The sequence below is a fragment of the Perca flavescens genome, chromosome 20, assembly GCF_004354835.1.
Source record: "Perca flavescens isolate YP-PL-M2 chromosome 20, PFLA_1.0, whole genome shotgun sequence".
Lineage (NCBI taxonomy): Eukaryota > Metazoa > Chordata > Actinopteri > Perciformes > Percidae > Perca > Perca flavescens.
In genome coordinates this window covers 31,155,312-31,167,562 of record NC_041350.1, presented here as the reverse complement: position 1 = coordinate 31,167,562, position 12,251 = coordinate 31,155,312, and the positions used below count along the sequence as shown (strand labels likewise).

Sequence of the window (12,251 nt, the reverse complement as noted above, 5' to 3'; positions counted from 1 at the left end):
AAGCTGCATTCATATTCATTCAACCAGGCACATTCTTGTGCAGAACACCCTGCTGTGTGCTCAAACACACTGCCTTTTTATCACGAGTTTACATACACGTCGCTGCTGATTGGATAACATCTCTGACATACCCACCTAACGAGAGAAAACATACCTCAAAACACCGTTTCACACAGTTCAGAGGAAACCGTCGTTCAACCCAGAAACTGCAGCAAAGCGATACTCCATAGCAAAAGTAATTAAATTACTTGTTACATTACTCCATTTCTCAGCCCAGCTTTATAAATGTAAATGGACTGCATTTATACAGCTTTACACACTACAGGAACTAGAGGCCGAGGCTGCCATACAAGGGGCCACCTGCTCATCAGATAAACATTCACACACATTCACACACTGATGGGGCAGCATCAGGAGCAATTTGGGGTTCAGTGACTTGCCCAAGGACACTTCGGTATATAGACTGCAGGGCCAGGGATTGAGACGACTGCTCTACCACCTGAGCCACAGCCGCCCACTTTGTATAAGGTGCATATATTGGAATCCGACCTGCTGCCCTTTGCTGCTTGTCATCCCCCATCTCTCTCCCCCTTTCATGTCTATCCACTGTCACTGTCTAAATAAAGGGAAATGCCCCGAAAAAATAATCTTAAAAAAAATATATATACCGGTAACCATCCATCCAGTATTGAAAGTGAATCTCAAAGTTCTGTCAGAGTTGAGCTAAGACCTTCTCTGTTGAAGACAAACCAGTTTGTCCTGCACATACAGTAGTTCAATGCCTGACCACTGCGTCACGTCTGTGTGGAAAATATGAAGCTGGATCCAGCCTACAGTAAAGATTACGAAAAGGGAAACAGCTACAGTAGCCGTGCTCTGTCCAAAATATAAACATCTGCATGCTAGCTAACTAACATTATATCTTGTTTGTTTAATCCATACAAAAAGTATTTAAAAAAAACTATACTCTCCTAGAACACATTTTTGTCCATTAAACAGACCAGTAGTTTTGAGGGCATTTCTGACGTTAAGACACGTGACACTAGATTCCAGTGTAAATCTGGGATAACGTGATAAAAGCACTGTTAATGGTGTCAATGCAATCAAACATTCAATAATAGAGTCACTGTATGAGAAAGAAAAATAGAAAAATGCCGTCACCGCTGGTCAGTGGGTATTTCCGCTCTGCCCTGGGATCCTCAATAAGGTGCTTGGCTGTAGGCCTACAAATAAATGTAGTGGCACGCAGCCATCGCACTCTCGATACCAGTGGAACGAGGCTTACTCAGGAGGCTTTTACAGCGAGGTGTGAACAGTCCTCCATTTTTGACTCAAACGTGGCTAAACCTATCGTGTGATATCAATCCAAACTTTATTACAGATTCAGGGTCCAGATGAAAGACAAGCAGGTGAACTTTTATAATCCAGGAATTTACATTATAGACACCTCTGACTATCTGAGTAACATTTTGGCCACAATATAGCACATTGACCACATGCAGTCCAGCCATATTCTAGGTTTCAACCTAGTCCCCCTTAGTGTGTTGTGTTTGTTTAATGCATCTGTTTCTCCAGGCCAACTTGCCAATGCTTACTTGACAATCTTGATAAACTTGTCAGAACAACTCTGAGACAGGTCTCCATGACTCGCCATAGTTGGTATCAAACATTTGTTTGTTCTTTTCTGCATTTCTTTATGGCTTTTGAATCTTAATTCAAGTACATTCATGTAAACCCATTAACATAACCTCAACTTAAACATTACACGGTGTGGCTGTGGTTCAGAGGTAGAGTGGTCACCCCTTAATATCGCTATATATAAATAAAAGTTATTATTATTATTAAACGTACAATATGTAACTTTCTGCCGCTAGGGTCCTCTCAACCAAAACAATGGATTGTAAAACTGGACTTTTGATGACGTTGGGAAGTTGCGTGGAATTATGGGAGTTTTTAGTGTTAAACACCTTCGCTGCCAGTTAGCTTCAGTTCACGGATGAGTTTACCCTTTAAAGTTTATTCACGTTATGTTTATTCATGTTATTCTAATAAAATAGCTGCATTTTCCCCAACATAATTATGTTTTTCTTGATTAGATTTTTATTTGTAGTTGACCAGTTAGCTAGTGAGCCAGCAAGCTAACACTAGCCAGCAGCTAAAACACAAAATATTTCACATATCAATGTCACCTTTTGGATGGTTTCAACACCGGGGCGGACGGGGTTTGTTGTAACGCTAGCTAGCTACTAAACGAGGCTGAGAGACGGGTGTGGGTGGGGATTGTCGGGGGAATCTCCGCGACAGCGAGCCAGGACGTTCGATGCCTGTTGTGCAGCAGCAGAACATCTCCCAGCTGCCCGGAATGATCTCCCCTTCACTTTTCAGTAATCTTAACTTTTCGTTTTGGTGCTTAACCCACCTTTTGTCGGGTTAATTTAGCTAACCGTAAAGACAGCTAAATGCGAAGGGGGGAGAAATTCGGCAGGGAGGAGATTTTCGGCACATACACCGGTAGCGCTACGGAGATATACCACTATGGATGGCTGCTGTTGTGACTCGGTGCTGGGTCTGATATGGTCTGTTTCCCGACGTTTAATTAAACTGCCGTTAGCGTCGTAAGCACCAGGCACTGGAGATAAGTTCTGGCCAGGGGGGTTGCTGTAATGAAAGTAGCTGGCTGATAGCTGACTGAGGGCTAACGGTAACTAGCTAGCTATATGTCCCGGGGCTGTTGTCAGCTGTCATCCCGACTGAGTCTCTCTGCGCCGGGAGAGTAGCCTAAGGCAGACAGACCGGGGTGTGCTAGCTGGCTAAATTAGCATTAGATTAATCGTCTATCTATACAGCTAACGTTAACGTTACTAGTGAAGTTATTCGTGGGTTAGCCCAGTCCTGTTAACTGTGGTCAAAACTAAAAATGACTTTATTAGCGTGTTGAACGATGTTGTAACCTCATGTTACCCACAAAGCATTAGCATCAACGTTAGCTACTTGTCAACCAGCACATTGTAGTAACGTTAAGCTGGTATCAATATTGAACTTTCAAAATAAATAAGGTCTCTGTTGTATTACTGTGATAAAAAGTGGGATGTAATTAATCACAAAATGATGCTGTATGGCAAAAAAAAGCAGTATTAAGGTTACAAGTATTTTTTTTCTGTGACATTGTATGATTTACAATTACTCCTGAACCTATCATCTTGGTGCCAGTGTTCTGACGGAAGTTAGAGTAACTGGAGGGTGAAAGGTTATATGACGTCACTGACGGGCGACTAAAGGAAACGTGCCGTGTCTGAAAGTAAAATAACAGATTCCTCTGGGTTTGACATTTGGTGGAAACATTTGGGATAGTGTAAGAACACAACTCATAAAAATATATAACATAGGTATGGTCGTTTTTAGACATTTTAAAGCAGAAATGTTACATATTGTACCTTTAATCACAAGATAGGCGGTTTAATCCCAGGCTCCTCCAGCCACATGTCAAAGTGTCCCTTGTCAAAGTTGCTCACCAGATGCTCTATGTATTGTATATATAGTCCTTATATTTAGGATGGGTTAAATTCAATAATTGAATTTCACTACATTGTACTTTCAATTGTATGTGACTAATTAAGAGTACATTTTTTTGAATCTCTTGTTCTAAGTAACTGATAGCATAGGCTACATTTGGTAATTCCCTGAAATGACTGCTGCCTTTGTTTGCGCTTGATGTTTGGCAGCAGTTAAACCGCAATAAAGATATGAGAAATATGAATTGTACTTGAAGACTGAAACAACTCTACCTTTTGTTCAACTCTTGCACCTGTGCAGGGAACCGACCTGCTAGTTGTTGGCATGTCTACTTCCTGTAATTATTAACATGCTGAAGATTATGGGCACTTTAATGACTATAACTATGACTCCCAATGACCCATTCATCTGATGACATCAGCTTCTATGGTGAAAGTCCTACAAGCAGCCACATGATGTCAGTGTTGTCTCAGGATTACAAAAAGGTACAAGTCTCTGCATTTCATCCACACACGCACACACACACACGCACACACACACATGAAGCTCTTGTACTTCACTTGAGTCTTTTCTCTTCATGCCACTTTCTACTTCTATTCTGCTACATTTCAGAGAGAAATATTGGACTTTTTACTCCACTACATTCATCTGTTACAGCTTTAGTTACTAGTTACTTTAGTTACTCCACTACATCCATCTGTTCCAGCTTTAGTTACTAGTTACTTTAGTTACTCCACTACATTCATCTGTTCCAGCTTTAGTTACTAGTTTCTTTAGTTACTCCACTACATTCATCTGTTCCAGCTTTAGTTACTAGTTTCTTTAGTTACTCCACTACATTCATCTGTTCCAGCTTTAGTTACTTTAGTTACTCCACTACATTCATCTGTTCCAGCTTTAGTTACTAGTTACTTTAGTTACTCCACTACATTCATCTGTTCCAGCTTTAGTTACTTGTTACTTTAGTTACTCCACTACATTCATCTGTTACAGCTTTAGTTACTAGTTACTTTAGTTACTCCACTACATTCATCTGTTACAGCTTTAGTTACTAGTTACTTTAGTTACTCCACTACATTCATCTGTTACAGCTTTAGTTATAGTTACTTTAGTTACTCCACTACATTCATCTGTTACTGCTTTAGTTACTAGTTACTTTACACATTAGACATTATCAGACAAAACGCATGTAGTTCATAAAATACATGAATTAAACTACCCGACAATATAACGGCCGTGGAAGGAGGGGGGTGGAAGGAGGGGGGTGGGGGGGAGGGAGGGAGGGTAGACTGCGAAAATAATGCGCAGCTTCGAGCACCTTTGGGCATTGTTAGTTGACACGGAAGTGGGTATTCTTCATACATCCATGGTCGCATGACCATTTCCTTCAGATTTGTCTTCCTCAGTCATTGAACATACATTTCTGTCAGTTTAGGAGTTCGTATTGTGCTGTTGTTCGGTGTTAAAGTTTTCAGATTGGATCGGTTTCTTCCACAGACTGTGTGGTTTCTTCTGCGAGTTAAATCAGGGAAGATTAATAACAAGTTATACTTATTAATATAGGTCAGGCCCGGTGATGACGGAGAAAGGCAGTGGTCCCGCAGCCCGGGCGGTGCTGCAGCAGTGTCTGCGGGCCAGGCTGCAGGTCAAGCCCGCAGAGGAACACTCCGAGGCCCAGTTTGTCCAGGTGACGACCAAGTATTTACATCCTTTACTTCAGGAAAAACTACTGATACCACACTTTTACAAGGCAAAGTCCTGCATTGGAAATGTTACTTCAGTAAAAGTATGTAGGCAGAGGTGTCAAAAGTATTCACATTCATTACTCGTAGAAGTATAGATACTAGGGTTTGAAAAGACTTTTGTAGAAGTTGAAGTTTTTACTTAAGTAAAAGTGTAAAAGTACTGGTTTCAAAACTACTTAAAGTATAAAAGTAAAAGTAATGTAAGGCAGAGATCTTCAACAAGGGGTCCTCAAAGTCATTGCAGGGGGGCCTCCAAATTATTGTAAATTTTTATTATCTTTGAGTCTTTTAAAATTAAAATGCCTTAACATAATTCCAACATATTATTAGCAAATATAAATTCCCACTGATGATAGGCTTACTGGCTTATAGGTAAGGGAGTCCCTAAGATATCAGCCCACAGATACAGTTAATCCTAGATTTACTGTGCCACATACAGTATGTTACATTAAAATATTATAAAATCATGCCAACAATTACTATTTTAATAGCTTATGAAAAAAGGGTATGTAAGAACGCTTTAGGTTGCCCTAACTGTTATTGTAGGCCCAGTTTAATAGGCAACTTAATTTCATACAATATGTAGTAGGGGGTCCCTGCTACATCTCACTTTAAATTAAGGGGTCCTTGGTTTAAAAAACGTTGAAGACCCCTGTGGGGAAACAATGCCATTAAGGACAACAGCTTAACCCCAAAACGTTAGGACAAAATCATATGACTATAATAATGTAATATTAAAATCATACCTGCAAACTCAGAAGGGCTGAAAAAGGTGACACATCAATGAGTCTGTGTTTTTCAGACAAAGGCAGCTACAGTCTGGTGTTACAATCCTCTCCAGTGAAATACAGACACACTTTACACCGTTTAGCTCTCAGCATTTTAACCGTGTTTACTCCAGCTGCTAGCTAACTGTAGGCTAACGTTAGCTGCTGCCAACTGTATCGCTAGTGTTAACTAGCGTCCCGTGCGGCGATGTTTCAGTTCCCTCTAACGTCCGTTTTCGGAGCATCAGAGAGAAGCGCAGGCATCTAAGCGGCACCTAAATAAGGCACCGAAATCAGTGTTGCTATTCGGTCCGGTAGATAACGGTCGTTAAGGCACCGGTGGCGTATTAGCACCGGGTCTGTGCAGGTTTGATGGATCGCGTACAAACCAATAGGGTGTCGGAATGACTATGTTTATACTTCTCATCCAACCACAATCACATTCACTCTCTCCGGATGGAGCGATCTGGATAGGGTTTTTGTGTGTGTTTTTTTTGAACGATGACGAGCCGGAATGAAAACAAGCCGAACTGAAATATGAGTAACTAGGCTATTTTTAAAATGTAAGGAGTAGAAAGTACAGATAATTCCGTGAAAATGTAAGAAGTAGAAGTAAAAAGTCTGCTGTAAAATAATTACTCCAGTAAAGTATAGATACCCAAAATTTCTACTTAAGTTAGGTAACGAAGTATTTGTGTGGAGTAACTAGTAACTAAAGCTGTAACAGATGAATGTAGTGGAGTAACTAAAGTAACTAGTAACTGAAGCTGGAACAGATGAATGTAGCGGAGTAACTAAAGTAACTAGTAACTAAAGCTGTAACAGATGAATGTAGTGGAGTAACTAAAGTAACTAGTAACTAAAGCTGTAACAGATGAATGTAGTGGAGTAACTAAAGTAACTAGTAACTAAAGCTGTAACAGATGAATGTAGTGGAGTAACTAAAGTAACTAGTAACTAAAGCTGGAACATGAATGTAGCGGAGTAACTAAAGTAACTAGTAACTAAAGCTGTAATAGATGAATGTAGTGGAGTAACTAAAGTAACTAGTAACTAAAGCTGTAACAGATGAATGTAGTGGAGTAATTAAAGTAACTAGTAACTAAAGCTGGAACAGATGGATGTAGCGGAGTAACTAAAGTAACTAGTAACTAAAGCTGTAACAGATGAATGTAGTGGAGTAACTAAAGTAACTAGTAACTAAAGCTGGAACAGATGGATGTAGCGGAGTAACTAAAGTAACTAGTAACTAAAGCTGTAACAGATGAATGTAGTGGAGTAACTAAAGTAACTAGTAACTAAAGCTGGAACATGAATGTAGCGGAGTAACTAAAGTAACTAGTAACTAAAGCTGTAACAGATGAATGTAGTGGAGTAACTAAAGTAACTAGTAACTAAAGCTGGAACATGAATGTAGCGGAGTAACTAAAGTAACTAGTAACTAAAGCTGTAATAGATGAATGTAGTGGAGTAACTAAAGTAACTAGTAACTAAAGCTGTAACAGATGAATGTAGTGGAGTAATTAAAGTAACTAGTAACTAAAGCTGTAACAGATGAATGTAGTGGAGTAACTAAAGAAACTAGTAACTAAATCTGTAACAGATGAATGTAGTGGAGTAACTAAAGTAACTAGTAACTAAAGCTGGAACAGATGAATGTAGCGGAGTAACTAAAGTAACAAGTAACTAAAGCTGGAACATGAATGTAGCGGAGTAACTAAAGTAACTAGTAACTAAAGCTGTAATAGATGAATGTAGTGGAGTAACTAAAGTAACTAGTAACTAAAGCTGTAACAGATGAATGTAGTGGAGTAATTAAAGTAACTAGTAACTAAAGCTGTAACAGATGAATGTAGTGGAGTAACTAAAGAAACTAGTAACTAAATCTGTAACAGATGAATGTAGTGGAGTAACTAAAGAAACTAGTAACTAAATCTGTAACAGATGAATGTAGTGGAGTAACTAAAGTAACTAGTAACTAAAGCTGGAACAGATGAATGTAGCGGAGTAACTAAAGTAACAAGTAGCTAAAGCTGGAACATGAATGTAGCGGAGTAACTAAAGTAACTAGTAACTAAAGCTGTAATAGATGAATGTAGCGGAGTAACTAAAGTAACTAGTAACTAAAGCTGTAATAGATGAATGTAGTGGAGTAACTAAAGTAACTAGTAACTAAAGCTGTAACAGATGAATGTAGTGGAGTAACTAAAGTAACTAGTAACTAAAGCTGGAACATGAATGTAGCGGAGTAACTAAAGTAACTAGTAACTAAAGCTGTAATAGATGAATGTAGTGGAGTAACTAAAGTAACTAGTAACTAAAGCTGTAACAGATGAATGTAGTGGAGTAATTAAAGTAACTAGTAACTAAAGCTGGAACAGATGGATGTAGCGGAGTAACTAAAGTAACTAGTAACTAAAGCTGTAACAGATGAATGTAGTGGAGTAACTAAAGTAACTAGTAACTAAAGCTGGAACAGATGGATGTAGCGGAGTAACTAAAGTAACTAATAACTAAAGCTGTAACAGATGAATGTAGTGGAGTAACTAAAGTAACTAGTAACTAAAGCTGGAACATGAATGTAGCAGAGTAACTAAAGTAACTAGTAACTAAAGCTGTAACAGATGAATGTAGTGGAGTAACTAAAGTAACTAGTAACTAAAGCTGGAACATGAATGTAGCGGAGTAACTAAAGTAACTAGTAACTAAAGCTGTAATAGATGAATGTAGTGGAGTAACTAAAGTAACTAGTAACTAAAGCTGTAACAGATGAATGTAGTGGAGTAATTAAAGTAACTAGTAACTAAATCTGTAACAGATGAATGTAGTGGAGTAACTAAAGTAACTAGTAACTAAATCTGTAACAGATGAATGTAGTGGAGTAACTAAAGTAACTAGTAACTAAAGCTGGAACAGATGAATGTAGCGGAGTAACTAAAGTAACAAGTAACTAAAGCTGGAACATGAATGTAGCGGAGTAACTAAAGTAACTAGTAACTAAAGCTGTAATAGATGAATGTAGTGGAGTAATTAAAGTAACTAGTAACTAAAGCTGGAACAGATGAATGTAGTGGAGTAATTAAAGTAACTAGTAACTAAAGCTGGAACAGATGAATGTAGCGGAGTAACTAAAGTAACTAGTAACTAAAGCTGGAACAGATGAATGTAGTGGAGTAACTAAAGTAACTAGTAACTAAAGCTGTAACAGATGAATGTAGTGGAGTAACTAAAGTAACTAGTAACTAAAGCTGTAACAGATGAATGTAGTGGAGTAACTAAAGTATCTAGTAACTAAAGCTGTAACAGATGAATGTAGTGGAGTAACTAAAGTAACTAGTAACTAAAGCTGTAACAGATGAATGTAGTGGAGTAACTAAAGTATCTAGTAACTAAAGCTGTAACAGATGAATGTAGTGGAGTAACTAAAGTATCTAGTAACTAAAGCTGTAACAGATGAATGTAGTGGAGTAAAAAGTCCAATATTTCTCTCTGAAATGTAGAGGAGTAGAAGTAGAAAGTGGCATGAAGAGAAAAGACTCAAGTAAAGAACAAGTACCTCAACATTTGGACTTAAGTACAATACTGGAGTAAATGTACTTAGTTACATTCCAGCGCTGCAAGTAGCAAGGTAGTTTTTTCCTAAGCTTCCAGCTACACTTTGTGGACTTAATCAGGATAAAACAGGAAAACATGGATGACTTTTTTATCTTTTAGGCTCAAGAAACAATATATATGTATATGTATATGTATGTATATGTATATGTGTGTATATATATATATATGTATATGTGTGTGTATATATATCTATATATGTGTATATATATTTATATATATGTATATGTATGTATATGTATGTATGTGTGTGTGTATATATATTATTTTTATCCATATATATATTATTTGTTGTTGGAAAAAGCTGGACTGAACTTGTACTTTAACAAGGTTTTATCAAGTTTATATCAAGCAATTAATTTTTGTGCATAACAGCATTTGGGCAAATCCAAATCATTTCTTTTCTTTTATTGCACAGAGGCAGATTTAAATGGATTCATCTGTAGAGAGTAAGTTATTATGATTAACCCTTGTGTTGTCCTTCGGGTCCCAGGGACCGGTTAAAAAAGACATGGCTCCAGTAATTGGCATCACAATAGTAAGAGGAAGGAATTACAGCATGTCACACCAAACACAGACCTGGATCAAGAGTTGAAGGCTGGCTGCTTATTGGTCCACATCATTGATGCCACTTCCTGTTTTTCAGATTGACAGAGGGATGGTGATCTATGTGTGTTTCTTTAAAGGCGCCACAGACGACATCCTGCCCAAGATGGGTCAGTGACCGTTTGATCATGTGACCTATACATATCACATTAACATCATGTCTCCACCTTTGGCTCAATGCACGTTTTTATTTGGATTATTATCTCTGAACATTGCACATGTTTTTACTTTATAGTGAACACTTGCACGTTCCTTGGTCAATATTTTTGCACATTGCATCATCCTTGTTTCAAATACTGTACAACTCTTATTATTTTTTTAAACAGATGTATTTGTTTATATATTGTTTATATATGTTTTTTTAATCGTCATCGCAATATTAACCGGCGCAATAATCATATCGCGAAAGGCTGCAAAATATCACAAAAGACACTTCTCACGTCATTCTTTTTTTTAGTGGTGCCTTTTATATTCAATTCAATGTTCACTGTATCCAGTAATAGAATGATTTCCTTTCTTTTGTTTTAAATTCAACAAGCAATGTGTTGTATTTTAGCAAAATATTGAAAGAACTGTGTAGACTTTAATATCCGTTTATCGCAAGTAATATCGTCATTACAATATTCAACAATGTTATCACATATTTTCCTCTTATGGTGCAGCCCTACTCTTTATGATTCTTGGCTTTTGTGTACTTGTTCTTCTTGTGACTTTTTCTTTTCTCTCATAAGGTTTATCATTATGCACCATGATACCAAGGCTGCTGGTGTAACTATTGTGTCGTCGTGTCCCCCCCCTCCCACTCCCCCCCATCCAGCGTCCACGCTGTTAAACCTGCGGCTGTGTGAGTCTGACTCGGGGAAGATGGTGTCGATGTTGGAGCTTCCCGGCAGCGTGCTGATTGTCCCTCAGGCCACGCTGGGCGGGAGGGCCAAAGGAAGGGCCATGCAGTACCACGACAACATCCGCAAGGAGGACGGCCTGCAGCTCTACGCCGCCTTCGTTTCTCTGTGCGAGAAGGAGCTGACGGCCGCTGCTTCAGCTGAAGTGACGGTGAAACATGGGACGTATGGGAACAGACAAGTGCTGAAACTCGACACCAACGGACCATACACACATCTGATGGACTTTTAATCAATGAAGCTTTACTAGTGCCCTCATGGAGGTCCAAAATGTCTCTTAGTTATTGTCCAAATATCTACCAACAAGGCTGGAAACAGTACCTAAGACTTTATGTATTGATATGCAGGGCTTTAAATTGACACCTGCCAACCCGCCAAATGAGGGTAAAAATGTACTTAGGCCGATAACATTGTGAAGTTACTAACCAGATATGGCTGGTGATGAATGCTGGCTGCAGAAATGTTGCCAGATTGGTCTGGGTTTTTTTTGCCAAGAAATGTGGCCGTTTTTGTGTTTTTGGCTTCAAAAACCGCCAGCTACGTGCGTAGCGTGTGGTATGAATTAGGAGCCACGCTGAAAGGGAGAAGACAGACACAACGGTGAGAGACAAAACTCTGCAATTAAAGTCAAGTTAGGAAAAACTCAATTTGGCTAATGAAAAAATCTGATTGGCTGGAAACTTTTAAGAATCCACCAGACTTGTTGGCTAGTGATCAAAAAAGTGAATTTAAAGCCCTGGATATATAATAGACAAAACTACATTGGAATATTGTGTAATTGTGTATCGCCTCACAGACGTGAGTAAGTGGACTACAAAAAATCTCAAATGTGCATGACAACATAACATTTTCCTGCTTCTAGTGAAGGGAAATCTTAATGCTCCAGCATACTGAAAGCACCTTTTTTTTTCCAAGGACTCCAGGCCAGCATAATTCTTTTTTTGTACAAACAGAAGGCAGTAAATTATAAAGAGATAACAATTTTGCATGGGATGAAAACACAGAATGTTTAAAAAAAAAAAAAAAAAAAAGATCCAATAAAAATATAAGCTTCACCTGGTGAAGAATAATAAAGGTGTTCTGTTATTTTTGTCCACCCTCTGTGA

At 38.4% G+C, this 12,251-nt stretch overlaps 1 protein-coding gene across 1 annotated transcript; it reads left to right on the top strand.

Annotated features, from left to right (window-relative positions):
• Positions 1–4,852: 4,852 nt before the first annotated feature.
• Positions 4,853–12,186, top strand: dtd2 (D-aminoacyl-tRNA deacylase 2). The gene is made up of 3 exons (XM_028566124.1): positions 4,853–5,200; positions 10,284–10,353; positions 11,061–12,186. Exons 1-3 carry the CDS (start codon positions 5,090–5,092, stop codon positions 11,375–11,377), a joined length of 498 nt encoding a protein of 165 aa, XP_028421925.1. The 5' UTR covers positions 4,853–5,089; the 3' UTR covers positions 11,378–12,186.
• Positions 12,187–12,251: the final 65 nt, after the last annotated feature.

Excerpts from the sequence above, each read along its gene's own strand:
- dtd2 (XM_028566124.1), top strand. The coding sequence starts at position 5,090 with ATGACGGAGAAAGGCAGTGGTCCCGCAGCCCGGGCGGTGCTGCAGCAG. Across the intron at positions 5,201-10,283 it reads CCGAGGCCCAGTTTGTCCAG|ATTGACAGAGGGATGGTGAT; the intron begins GTGACGACCAAG and ends CCTGTTTTTCAG. Across the intron at positions 10,354-11,060 it reads CGACATCCTGCCCAAGATGG|CGTCCACGCTGTTAAACCTG; the intron begins GTCAGTGACCGT and ends CCCCCCATCCAG.